Source organism: Rhea pennata, chromosome 1 (assembly GCF_028389875.1).
Source record: "Rhea pennata isolate bPtePen1 chromosome 1, bPtePen1.pri, whole genome shotgun sequence".
Classification (NCBI taxonomy): Eukaryota; Metazoa; Chordata; class Aves; order Rheiformes; family Rheidae; genus Rhea; species Rhea pennata.
Window position 1 is genome coordinate 65942498 of NC_084663.1, and position 12931 is coordinate 65955428.

Consider the following 12931-nt stretch of genomic DNA (forward strand, 5'->3'; position numbering starts at 1 on the left):
GACTTACCTATGTAGCCAGGACTTGAACACAGGTCTTCAAATCATACCTACATAAATGACTCTGAGGCACAATATAGGGCACATTGTTAGAGATAGCATTCTTCACACAAAATGTATATATAAAACCCTTCTTATCTATCCATAGGTTACATGCAGTTATCAAATAAAGTAAGAAATGAATGCAATTATTCCCATTAACTAGATTTGGACCAGCTCTGCATGTTTGCGATTGCTGTGCAGATGCCTAGTTTTATTCAGAACAGTGCAATCTTTTAATGCATTGTAAAAACTCTGTGATGTATTATGAATATGAGAAAAACTTTTCCCACACAATAAAAAAAATCTTGTCAATGAATTGTATAAACTATTGAGACCACATTTTGATAAAATTTGAATCGCTGATTCAAACTGGACAATAACTGTTAGGTACCCCAGATTATGCATAAAATTTGAAACCAGTCTACATAGTTTAACCCAACTGTGAACTCCTCATGCATCTTCATACAAGAGTCTCTTAGCTCTCTTAAAATGTGAGTGCCGAAGGTTGAGAGCTCTGCCTTGCTGGAAACACGGGGCCAGGACTCTGCAGGGTTTGGCATCCTGCATCTTGCCATGTGGATGTGGGAAGCAGACAGTCCTCCAGTCCTGAGTAAAACTAAATCCAAATAAATGCTCTGTTCATGTCTGGCCAATAGCCAAACTTTTACAAATGAATTCTTTCACCAAGCCACCTATTCCCTTTGCCTCACCTCATAACTGACCCCAATTCCTACCATCACTCCTAGAAATTTGCCAATTCTTTTCAGTCTTCCTATCCGAGCTTTAACTCTACTAAGAGCTGTTTTTTCCCTTCTCAATATTCAAAATAAAAGTTACAATGGCAACTGTTATCAAATTCCAACTTCCCTCCATGGATGTGCCCAGTAGTCAGTGATGAGGAACAGCAATTCACAGTTCGTTCTCATTACATTGGCATTTAAATCTATGCAGAGTAACTAGGGAAACCAAGGAAAGGCTGTTTTACATGGATAAACTTCCCAGCATTCATACTGAATGCACGGCATTATCCTGATAACTGTGTGTCACTTGTGATCTCTGAGAGCACAAAATTGAAAATAAGCACACACAGACCAAAAGGAACAAGGACGGATGCGGTTTACACAAGTTAGCTGAAAGGTCCCCAGAGTCGACAGACTGCAGTGAAAGGTGACTACCCTGTGGTAGCTCTGATGGCTTCTTTTATTCGTCTTGGTTACATATAGTGTTGTATATACTCCTGCTAGCACTACAAAACTACGTGCTATGTACACGGGCTTAACACGGATCTACAGCACAGAGGCAAACTGAGTGTGATTCAGAGAAAAAAGGAAGACAGCGAGTGTATGTCATGGCAGTGTGGCTAAGAGATTCCACACGCAGCTCTGGTCACGAGGACCTGACTGCATCACTCAACCTCCCTGTGCATCACTCTTCCTACCTGGGGGTCAAACAAGTAAATGACCCTAGAAACAGAGCAGCAAAACTTTCCAGTTCAATAGGTCACAGAAAAGGTTATTTTTGGCAAAACCTCATGAAAGGGCATCTTCTTGTGCACTCCCTTAGCCAATCCAATTTTAAAACTCCCTGAAAAGATGATCTTTCTAAGGAGGATCAGGATGGTGCGGCTGCTACAAAGCAGAGTTGACAAATCCTCTGCTGTTCCACTTGCAGCCCTTGTTAAAACAGCATTACGAAGAGTTTCTGTGATCCCCTGTCATTGCAATAGCCAGGCACAGTGTGGAAGGTCTAGTCTGTCCTAAATGGCTGGATTTTTTTACATGCAGACAATGACAAAAAGGGTCTCTAATACAAAATACTCAGCTCAGTGTCTTACGAAGCGGCAAATCAACACTAATTAAGATGTAGGGCAGAGACTGGCAAACAGGAAGATAAAAGAGTGCAATCACCATCATGGACAGGAGACAAATGCTGTACAAGAATGAGATGCAGAAAATGAAATGCTGCAGCCAGAGAGGAAGGAACCACGTGAGATATGCAGAAAACAGGAATAGACCAAATTCAGTCTTGTGAAAGCCTTTTGACATTTAAACAGGCTTCATAGACCTGTCCCAAAACCATAGATTTAGGACAGGGTGCCTTGCTTTTTCTTTTAGCTATTATGTTTTATTAACTTTGATAGTGAAAGAAATTCAGAAATCCAAATATTAGAGTCCTGAAATTATTTTTAATCTTACCCTCTACAGAGAAATTGAGTTCCCATTAAAGCACTAATCTGCAATCCAGATTAATTTCTACCTGCTTACTTCAACCTACCCTTGCTGAGATGCATTTTTCACCTTTTGAATAGTTCTAACTACTTCTCTCTGTAGCCGGTCTGTACTCACAGACTGTTTGCACAATACAGTATGAAAGAACTGCTGTATTCTCATAGTCATTCGCTGCTCGTGATGCAAGCAGACCTGAGTAAGGGGACAAACAGAACATTCATGTCTTCACATGCCGTATCACTTCCTCTAAATTAGGAATATGCCCTCTCCTTTCCCATAAAATACAGTGCTGTTGACTTCACAAGGAAAAGAAGAAAGAGGGAAATGGAAATCACGCCACGAATATAAGACAGTGCAACAAAAATGAACGTGTGTTTTTCATGCTCTGCCATTTTAAATTAAAACCATCCCAAAGAAGAAAGGTATGGTGCAGAACTGCAGTGAGTTAACCGTTACCACATCAGCTATCAGACAAGTATGGAAGGGAAATACATAGCAAAGGCAACTTTGAAACAGAGACCTACAATACAGCAGAGCTATAAGGGACACAGCAAAAATAAAAAACAAGTGGACAACAAATCAGACTTCATTCCCATTGTCCATATGATGAAGAAAACACCAATGCAAAAACATTCCAGAAAATGAGGTGCTGAAGAATTAACATGTTTAAGCTTGTTTGAAAAACTGAGAGGTTGTTCAAGAAGAAAAACTCCTTTTCTAGAAGCCCTCTCTACAGCCAGAAAAATTTATGATGATGTTGTATACATTTTCCTCCAAGTGTCATTTGCATAAAATTTGTAAAAGAAGATCAGGCGCTAATTTAATCTATGCATCTGACTTTGAGAATCCTTATTTTACCTTGATTAATGTTCATAAATTACTATTTTATGCCAAAGCTTATTTTCTCTATCCCAGTTTTGCACCTGGTGGCACTTTCAATAAAGCCAAGTGTTCAGTCTGACTGCCGTTATGCACACTACCTACTGCACACACCACATCTTAGAAGGAAAAATGCTACAACACAATACAAAAGGGAAGGAAGTATATTTCATATAAAGAAAGATGAAAAGATGGTAGCAAATTAATTTTTTTAATCCAATACAAAAGGCCTAATTCCAAACAGATGCGGACCTTTAGATTAAAATCTATTCAGTGAGCCATCATTTTTACATTCTCACGTCTTAAATAGGAAGTACTTCACAATAATAATGTCTGGTTCACCCATTAACATTTCAATCAGTCATTTTAGATTTGGTGCTAATCCAATATTTTATAGAAAATCTATGGAAAATTAACTTTTCCCTGACATAAAATCCAGTTGCAATTCCCAGTTATCTCAGAGGAGTCCAACACAGATAACTGGTTCAGTCAGAATCCCTCAGATTAAAGAGGAATTTCATACAGGATTTCTTAGAAGAAAGAGTAAAAGTCAGAAAAGAATTTAACTAAGGAGAAAAAAAATGAACTCTATTTAGATATATTTTATGAGGCTGTGAACCCCAATTGTTTGAAGACGACCATCACTGGACTCCAACAATCGCCCTCATCTCCCTGAAGATGATCTCAGCTGCTTAGGTTTTCTGTAGGCACAGCATCTATTTCCCTTTAGGGGAAGCAATCTTGCCATAATTTGATGAGGGTCTCTTTTAATGACAGTTCCTCTTTAAGCAGTTCGGCCCATTCCCCTCTTCCCCTGTGTTCTTCCCTCTCCTCCTGCCGACCCTTAGGCAATGCAGGTAAAACAGTTTCATGGGAACTTACTGTGAACCGAATCATGTAACCAGTCCAGGTTACAGATGGCATATACCCCCTCCTCAGTTATTTTTTAGCCTAGGTCAGTTCTCTACCCTGGGCATGTGCAGTAGTATAAACAACTCTACAGCTGACAGCTAGAACAGGGGCAGCAATGACGAAAGGAGATGCAGGCTGGTCTTGCTGAGAGAAAAGCACATCAAACTACCCCCTTGGTAACCCCAGGTCAATATAAGCTTAATGAGATGCCAGAAGAAAGTGAGATTCAAGCATGAAGTGAGAATACAGCCCTGCTAATGAACACTGCTTCTAGGAAGCCTGCTGTTATGTATTGGGTAACTCACAGCAGTCAGAGTATGCAGAGATGCTGCGAGGAAGGCTAAGGTCTAGTTGGAATTGAGTCTGGCAAGGGATGTCAAGAACAACAGGAAGGGCTTCTTCAAATACATCAGCAGCAAGAGGAGGACTCAGGAAAATGTGGACCCGCTACTGAATGGGGCAGGGGCCCTGGTGACAAGAGATACAGAGAAGGCAGAATTACTGAATGCCTTCTTGGCTTCAGTCTTCACTGCTAAGGGCAGCCCTCAAGAATCCCAGAGCCTGGAGACAAGGGAGAAAGTCTGGAGAAAGGAAGATTTTCCTTTGGTTGAGGAGGATAGGATTAGAGACCTTCTGGGCAAGCTTGACATCCACAAATCCATGGGCCCAGATGGGATGCACCCACGGGTACTGAGGGAGCTGGCGGAGGTTGTTGCCAAGCTGCTCCATCATCTTTGAAAGGTCCTGGAGAACTGGAGAGGTGCCTGAGGACTGGAAGAAAGCCAGTGTCACTCCAGTCTTCAGGAAGGGCAAGAGGAAGGACCCAGGGAACTACAGGCCAGTCAGCCTCACCTCCATCCCGGAAAGGTGATGGAACAGCTCATTCTGGATGTCACCTCCAGGCATATGGAGGAGAAGAAGGTGATCAGGTGTTGTCAGCATGGATTCACCACGGGGAAATCCTGCTTAACCAATCTGATAGCCTTCTATGATGGAATGACTGGTTGGGTAGATGAGGGCAGAGCAGTGGACATTGTGTACTTTGACTTCATCAAGGCTTCTGACACTGTCTGCCACAACATCCTCCTAGATAAGCTCAGGAAGTGTGGGTTAGACAAGTGGACAGTGAGGTGGATTGAGAACTGCCTGAATGGCAGAGCTCAGAGTGCCGTCATCAGTGGTGCAGAGTCTAGTTGGAGGCCTGTGGCTAGTGGAGACCTCCAGGGCTCAGTACTGGGTCCCATCCTGTTCCACTTCTTCATCAATGACCTGGATGAGGGGACAGAGTGCCTCCTCAGCAAGTCCGCTGATGATACCAAGCTGGGAGGAGTGGCTAATGCAGCTGAGGGCTGTGCTGCCATTCAGAGAGAGCTGGACAGGCTGGAGAGCTGGGTGGAGAGGAACCTCCTGAGGTTCAACAAGGGCAAGCGCAGAGTCCTGCACCTAGGGAAAAATAAACCTAGGCACCAGTACAGGCTGGGGACTGACCTTCTGGAGAACAGCTCTGTAGAGAAAGTCCTGGTAGTGCTGGTGGATGACAAGTTGACCATAAGCCGGCAATGTGCCCTTGTGGCCAAGAAGGCCAATGGTGTCCTGGGGTGCATTAGGAAGAATGTTGCCAGCAGGTCGAGGGAGGTGATCCTGCCCCTCTACTCAGCCCTGGGGAGGCCTCATCTCTAGTACTGTGTCCACTTCTGGGCTCCCCAGTACAAGAGAGACATGGAGCTACTGCAGAGAGTCAGCGTAGGGCTACGAAGATGATCAGAGGGCTGGAGCACCTGCCCTACGAGGAACGGCTGTGAGAGCTGGGCCTCTTCAGCCTGGGGAAGAGAAGACTGAGGGGGGATCTTATCAATGTGTATAAGTACCTGAAGGGAGGGTGTCAAGGGGATGGGGACAAACTCTTTTCAGTTGTCCCATGTGACAGGACAAGAGGCAATGGGCAGAAATTGAACCACAGGAAGTTCTGCCTGAACATGAGGGGGAATTTCTTCCCTGTGAGAGTGACAGAGCACTGGCACAGGTTGCCCAGAGAGGTTGTGGAGTCTCCTTCTCTGGAGATATTCAAGGCCCGCCTGGATGCAATCCTGTCTAACATGCTCTAGGTGACCCTGCTTGAGCAGGGAGGTTGGACTAGATGATCTCCAGAAGTCCCTTCCAGCCTTACCGATGCTATGATTCTATGATTCTACTGGCATGTAGCTAGACACAGTGAGTGCTCTCAGAGACCCTGCCAAGATCAGTCAATGTCCCTCACTGTCCACCTGCTTTCTTCTCTAATCCAACCTCCTGCTCAAAGCAGGGGCAGCTCTGACCTTACACTGGATTGCTCAGGGCATTACGCAGTTGGAGCCTGAAAACCTCAAGAGGAGATTCTACCACCCGTCTGGGCAAACTGTTCCATTGCCAGGCTCTCCTCATGGTGAAACAGGTCTTCTTTAAAACCACTCCAAACCTATCTTGTTTCAAATTAGGGCCCTTGTCCTCCCACCATGGACTGCTGTGAAGAGCCTGTCTCCGTCTTCTCAGTAACTTCCTCACAGGTACAGGCAGGCTGCTGCTAGGTCCCACTGAAACTTTCTCTTCTGCAGACTGAACAAGCCCAGCTCCCTCAGCCTCTCCTCACAGGGCAAGTTCTTCTGCTGTAGACAATCTTGGTGGTGCTCTGTTGAACATGGTCCAGTTTATCCATGTCTTTCTTGTATTGCAGGCCCAGAACTGGATGCAGTATTCTAGACATGGTCTAAGAGGTACCAGTTTTAGGAGTATAATCATTTCTCTCAACCTTCTGGCTATGCTCCTGTTAATACGGCCCAGGATGCTGTTAGCCTTCTGCTGCCAGGGCACACTGCCAGCCCACATTCAACTTTCTGTCCACCAGAACCCCCAAATCCTTTTGCACAAAGTTGCTCCCCGGCCAGTGACAATCACAGGGAAGCTTTGCAAGCTGCTGCTTCATTTTATTAAGGCAGTCCTTACAAGCACAGCTCCCAAAACAAACTGCTCAGAATATCTTCAGATTCCTTTTTGTTGCAGACCTCTGCTTACAAAGGAAAGTATAGAGAAATGAAGAGTTAGAGGGATACTTAATCCTTTTGTCAGCCTTCCCCCCTTAAGGCTCTTCTGGATCCAGCTGCTGTACAAGCCTCTAGATAACGGCTTTAGCACTGAAGTTATTAGGCTCCTAAATATTGCCTTCCACTCTCTTTTTTTCTACAGGTAACTTTTTTCCATATTCTCCTGCTCTCTTGACCTAACCAGTCCAGTTGAAAGGGAATGGGCTAAGATGCCTTCCATTAGCAGTGTGAGTCTTAGAGGCAAAGATAGTGCTAGCCAGGCTCTGGAGAAGACAGCACTGCAGACAGTGTCTGACTACTGCCCCTCCAGGTCTGCAGCCCAGTCACGCTTTCTCTATGCTCATCTTTGAGCTAGGTGTTAGGCAATGGTGCTTTTCTGAGTGACACAATGTGAGCAGACACCAAGAGCAAAGTGTTGAGGCCAGGATGAGGTGCTGAAAATGCTCAGCCTCATCTGGCCTAAGCCCACAAATCCTGTCATGAAAAGGAGGTGAAAACACGTACTGAAATCGCAGCAGTTCACAACTCTCAAGAATTATGTATTTGGGACACATTCATCTCTTGGGAGTATTCAAACTGTCTCCTTGGGATGTATGAGCCAATTCACACTTTCCTAAGCATCCTGTGCTGCAGACAGTTGTGTAGAGCAACTCCCCATTTAAAACAGGGTTATATTTGGGACAAGTTGTCTCCCCCTCCAGCTTTCTGCCCTTTTTTTGGACCCAGAGAGGTCCCATCAAGTGTACACTTCAAAGACGGAAGAGGTAGAAAAGTGACTCCAGCAGCAGGCATGTAAGAGCAGGAATCTGCAAATACAGGGCTTTGGAGAGCAGTGGGGGAGTCAGAGGAGCTGACACTGGGTAAGAAAAGTGGGGAGCTGTATCTTGAATGACCCGGGTTAAAGTAGTGCAGGGAAAAAGAAAAGAAACTGCCACAGAGAGCTTCAGCTTTATTTCTCAGAAACCCTTTTCTTGTTAGAAACCAAGAATCATTTGTGGAAGCCCCATTACTAAACTAACTAACCACTCTTCATAATGATTGATACAAGATCTCTGTGAATAAAAGAAACATAGATTTTCCTTCTGACAAGGATAGGGCTGTTCTTCAAAAGCCTGGTTTCCAACAATTTACCAAGTATAATTAGGTTTAAAATAACAGAAACACCAAAATCCATCTTCAAGCTGAAACTCAGGTAGTTAGCTCTATATGCAACTCAGGAGAAGAGTTTGTCCCCATACAATGCAAGACACAAAAGCTGAGAAGCTGAGTGAGAAATTGCTTGAATTAGTCAGTTGGAGAGGGAGCCAAGGAGATCTATTTATCACAGGCCACTATGCTCATGATCTGATTCCCAAAGAGAAATCTTGGTCTGCTTGGGATTTCCAGCCCATAATGTCTTGAAAGAGTTGGTCACCAAAGCTGCATCAGCCTTCTTCACATGGTTTCATGACTGGAGGTGAATGATATTTTTCCCCTCTAAAAACATTACAGACTACCCCTCCATAGTAACTAGTCAACAGGAAGCTCTTTTATACTTTGTTAAAAGAATGAAAACTAAAACAAACATCATCCTTACAGCAAACGCAATGTCAGACCACAAATACTAAAACCACTGGAAAATGGTTTCTATAAAAATGCTGGTAATTAGATCCCACCTCAGTAAGACAGTGAAAGCAGGCTACCTTTATGTGCATGACATCCGAGAGTCTTACTGCTGTATTCCTGTTCACTGCAGGTTAAGAGGTACATCTGCTAAAGTAACTTTCTGAACAGAGGTCCTACAAGTATAGCGTTTTTACTGCAGGGGCAAAATTCCTCTGGTTTGAGATGTAATTGCATGAGGCACAGAAACATTATTTACAGAAGGAAAAAAAGCTATGACGAAAATTCATAAAGCTTCTAAAGCAATAAAGTTCTGTTTGCAACTCTATTCTTACAATCCTATCTGACATCAGGACTATCACTACTCCATCTCATAACACTGAAAGTTGTTAAAAATTGACACAACATACTTTTTCACATTCCTACTATTCAGTCTAGTTTTTGAAAACATAAGGTTGATAGCTGATAGATGACTCAAGTCTTTCCTGGACAGCTGAAAGATGCAATAACTACTCGATTTTGGATGACAGATGTCCACACTAGGTCACCGATTAAAACTTCAAGGCTTTTGTAATGTACATCAATCTCATATCCAAAACATCAAAGTCTAAAGTAGAGATCTCTGAATAAACCACAAGAAAACACCAGAGGTTACTACAACAACTCATATTGTATGGTAGATTGCATATATTCTATGTACAAGTATTAATATTTAATGTAATGTACTGCAACTTGCTTTTCCTTCTACATAATGGGCTTACCTACCCATTTCACGGACCAACTATGGTCAGCTACTGTACAGCTGAGACTCTGCACTGCAATCTAGATTTGAAGTTCACTGTAGTTTTGAATTGCCAAGGTGTACAGGATAAGTCTTCAGATCCTAGATCACTAAGCCATCTGCTGAACAATAAACACAGTGAGTTCCTAACAGCAAAACATAAGAATTTAATAATGCAATAGTTCAGAAATGAAGACTTGCTTCAATACAAATACAGATGAGATTCAACCCCAGTAAATCAATCCGTGCAAAGAAGGTCCGCACAGAGAGGTAATAACCCTAAACTTAATCCTGCCCACACACTCATTCCTGCTGTTCCTCATGAATGGATAAACTACTCATTCCAGTACAAACTTGAGACCTAAATTTTACTCCACTGTGACTTCAGAATGGATACAAATACAGAGAGCAGCACAGATGTTCACTGACAAATGAGGAGATTTCCTAAATCCTGTTTTTCAGTCACAGTTTTTTGATATCCAAGTATGCAGTCCACATCCCAGGTGCATAGCCCAGGACATTCCCTGCAGTGCCTGCTGGAAAGGAGACACAAAGACTGTTCTCAACATATGTTAGAGAGAGCCTTAATGAGATAGCTGCCTTTGGGCTTACCCTGCCACATTTTCGAGCACTTTCAGACAGAACCCTACAACCCAAAAGTCTGAGCCCCCAAATCACCGTTGTGCAGTTTGCCTGAACCATCTCAGACTAAATTCCCTAGATAATGTCATTAGAGGCACCATTTGCTTACGGTTAACTCACAGTTATGAGTATGATCTGCCTTCAAGGAATGGTTCTAATGGAAGTGTTAACAGATAAATTCAGAAAATAGATTACAGTGACAAGAAGGTATATGAGCAAATTCTCCTTCGCAGGCCTGCACATACCATAAAAATCAGTACAATTTTTCCCATAAAGATGGAAAGGAGAAAAATATCTCCCCACAGCCTACACAAGGGATGGAATACCCCATCCCAGCTTTGAAGAGGTCTGGAATTGAGAGCCCAGAGCCTGAAGTGGAAATCAGAGTGGTCCCACTGTTGCTTGGTGTTGGACAAGCCACGGGATTTTCTTTCTTCCTCGCTCCATTGTCATCCTCCATGCCCAGGCTGTGGCTGGCACAGAATGAAGGCATGGCCCCACGGGACAAATTCCGGCCTGCAGAGCATGCAATCCCATTGACTTCAAGGGGACATAAATAGGAAGAGAATTTGTGCCCATCTTTGATTTCAGTTAATCATTTTGCCTAATCCCTCTAGTTTAATAATTTAAACTCAATTCCTTGCATTGTCCATTGTATCTGTGGCCATGAATACGCATGTATTTTCCCTACTTATGGATCAGTCCTCTTTTGTGTATTATTATGATGTGGTAACAGCTACCTCTGCTTATTTTTTTTCATAGAAATTGCATTGCACAATTCCCTCTTAATTCTGTTCTTCTGTTACTGCTGGGTCATTTCAAATAGCACTGTCCTCATGCCAGGGCAAGTCATTATATCCCCATCTCTGCACCTGTGATTATGGGTTTCAGAAATCCTGAGCCTACTGCATAGTCTCAGCAGGGGGTGGGGAAGCAGATAACAAGTTTGAGAGCATCAATAGGTTTTTCTGAAAATTAGCTCTCTTCCTCATCAAAAAATAATTTTTAAACCTCTTCTGGTGGCTGAGCAAAGACTGTAGCAAAATATATTTAGCATATTTATAAAATCAAACTCTTACAAAAGATATTTCTAAAAGACCCTCAAAGCTAGTATTCTAAAGAATAGATTTATATATAATCTAAGTTTGATTATTAAGTGACTTCCCTCAGTATAGAATGTGTTCAAAGAATTTCTGCACATTATATATAGCAATATAATTCTGTAGACAAAGCAAGAAGAAATCTTCAAAATTTTGAAAAATATCTGGTTTTATCCTTTACCTTCTCTTTGCCAAATATGTAACAGTTTACATAGTGTTTTTACACTGTATCACAATGAAATGTGGAGGCTGGACGAGCACTGCATATGTGTACACACACCCTTTCCATAGACCCTGTGTGTGTGCACTGTATCAGTCTCAAGTTACTTCCCTTAATGACGAACATAGGAACAGTGTTGATAAATTTGAGAGTCATGCTTAGTAAAGCCAAAAGGTTAGGCGCAGCACTCACCTACTTTGTACTTTGGCTGCCACAAAAGCTCATTTAAAAGATAATCCAACAAGCACCTCTCAACGAGGATCAAATATTTTAACGTTTCAGCATGACGCAGAACTTTAATTTCCACTGACTGGGGGTGACCTCAGGACTACCGTATGGCTACTTCATCCCTCTGGATGGCAGTGACTCCCCTGACTGGTAAAATAAAACAGGTCTGCAAATAACTTCAAGAGGAATTTTCTTGTATGTATTGCAGACAACCGTTTACACAGATCCTGTATATATACACATAGACATAAACGTATATATGTATACATATACAGACTAGGCTTGCTCAGCTCTCATCTATGCGCTGCTCAATCTCCTCCTCCTAAGAGAGCTCCAGGCACCAGGCACGACTTGAGGAACCCCCTCCCCAGCGCTGCAAACGCCTCTCAGCACAAGTTGTGGCTCCCGGCTGCCGCCCCCCTGCGCGGGCAGCACGGACGCCGCGGCGCCGGCCACAGAGGGGTGCGCAACGCCGCGCAGCGCCGCGCAGCGCCCGGTCGCTGCCGCCTCGCGCTGCGCGGCGCTGCGCGGAGCCCCGGGCGCATCCCGCCGGCCGCGGGCAGGGACAAAAGCCGCCGCTCACCTCCTTGAGCTGCTCCAGCTCCTGCTTGAGGCCGTCATACTCCGCCTCCAGCTCGTCGTACTGCTGCTTGAGGGTGAGCTTCTCCTCCAGCACCACCAGCCCATACTCCGCCGCCTGGATCTTCTCGTGGGTCGTCTCGGAGAGCTCGCGGGTCAGCCGCTCGATCTCGCTCTTGTAGTGGTCGGCGCTCTGCAGCACCTCCTCCGCAGCCATAGCCCTGCCGGCAGTGCGGAGCCGCCGCGCCGCGCCGCGCCGCGGGCGCAGCGGGGAGGCGGGGGCGGCGGAGGGGCGGCGCCGCCGCCGCCGCGCAGCCCCGCGCAGCCCCGCGCAGCCCCCGCCGCCGCCGCCGCCGCCGCCGCCCTGGGCCGGCTGCGCGCTCCGCCGCCGCAGTGCCCGCGCCGCGCCGCGCTCCGCGGAGGCCCGAGCCGGGCGGGCGGCGGCGGCGGCGGCAGCGGCAGCGGCGCGGCCCGGCCGGAGGCTGCGGCTGCAGCTCGTGCGGCGCCGGGGGAAGGTGCCGCTCCCCGCTGCCCGCCGCCCCCTGGCCGCGCAGTCGGTCCCTCCCCCACGCTCCTGAAGATGACGGTGTCCGGAGGTCCCCGCTAATGGACAGGAGAAGAAGGGGGCAGAGGGATGGAGGCGC

The 12931-nt window shown here is 45.2% G+C and overlaps 1 protein-coding gene across 12 annotated transcripts in view; it reads right to left on the minus strand.

Moving 5' to 3' along the window:
* The window catches only part of BICD1 (BICD cargo adaptor 1), a 184355-nt gene extending 171833 nt beyond the window's left edge, over positions 1–12522 (minus strand). For all 12 annotated transcript variants that reach the window (XM_062590148.1, XM_062590139.1, XM_062590115.1 and 9 more), the window contains exon 1: positions 12292–12522. In XM_062590148.1, the coding sequence (XP_062446132.1) occupies positions 12292–12504 (213 nt within the window). In that variant the 5' untranslated portion in view covers positions 12505–12522. The remainder of the gene's footprint in view (positions 1–12291) is intronic.
* Between the last annotated feature and the right edge of the window lie 409 nt (positions 12523–12931).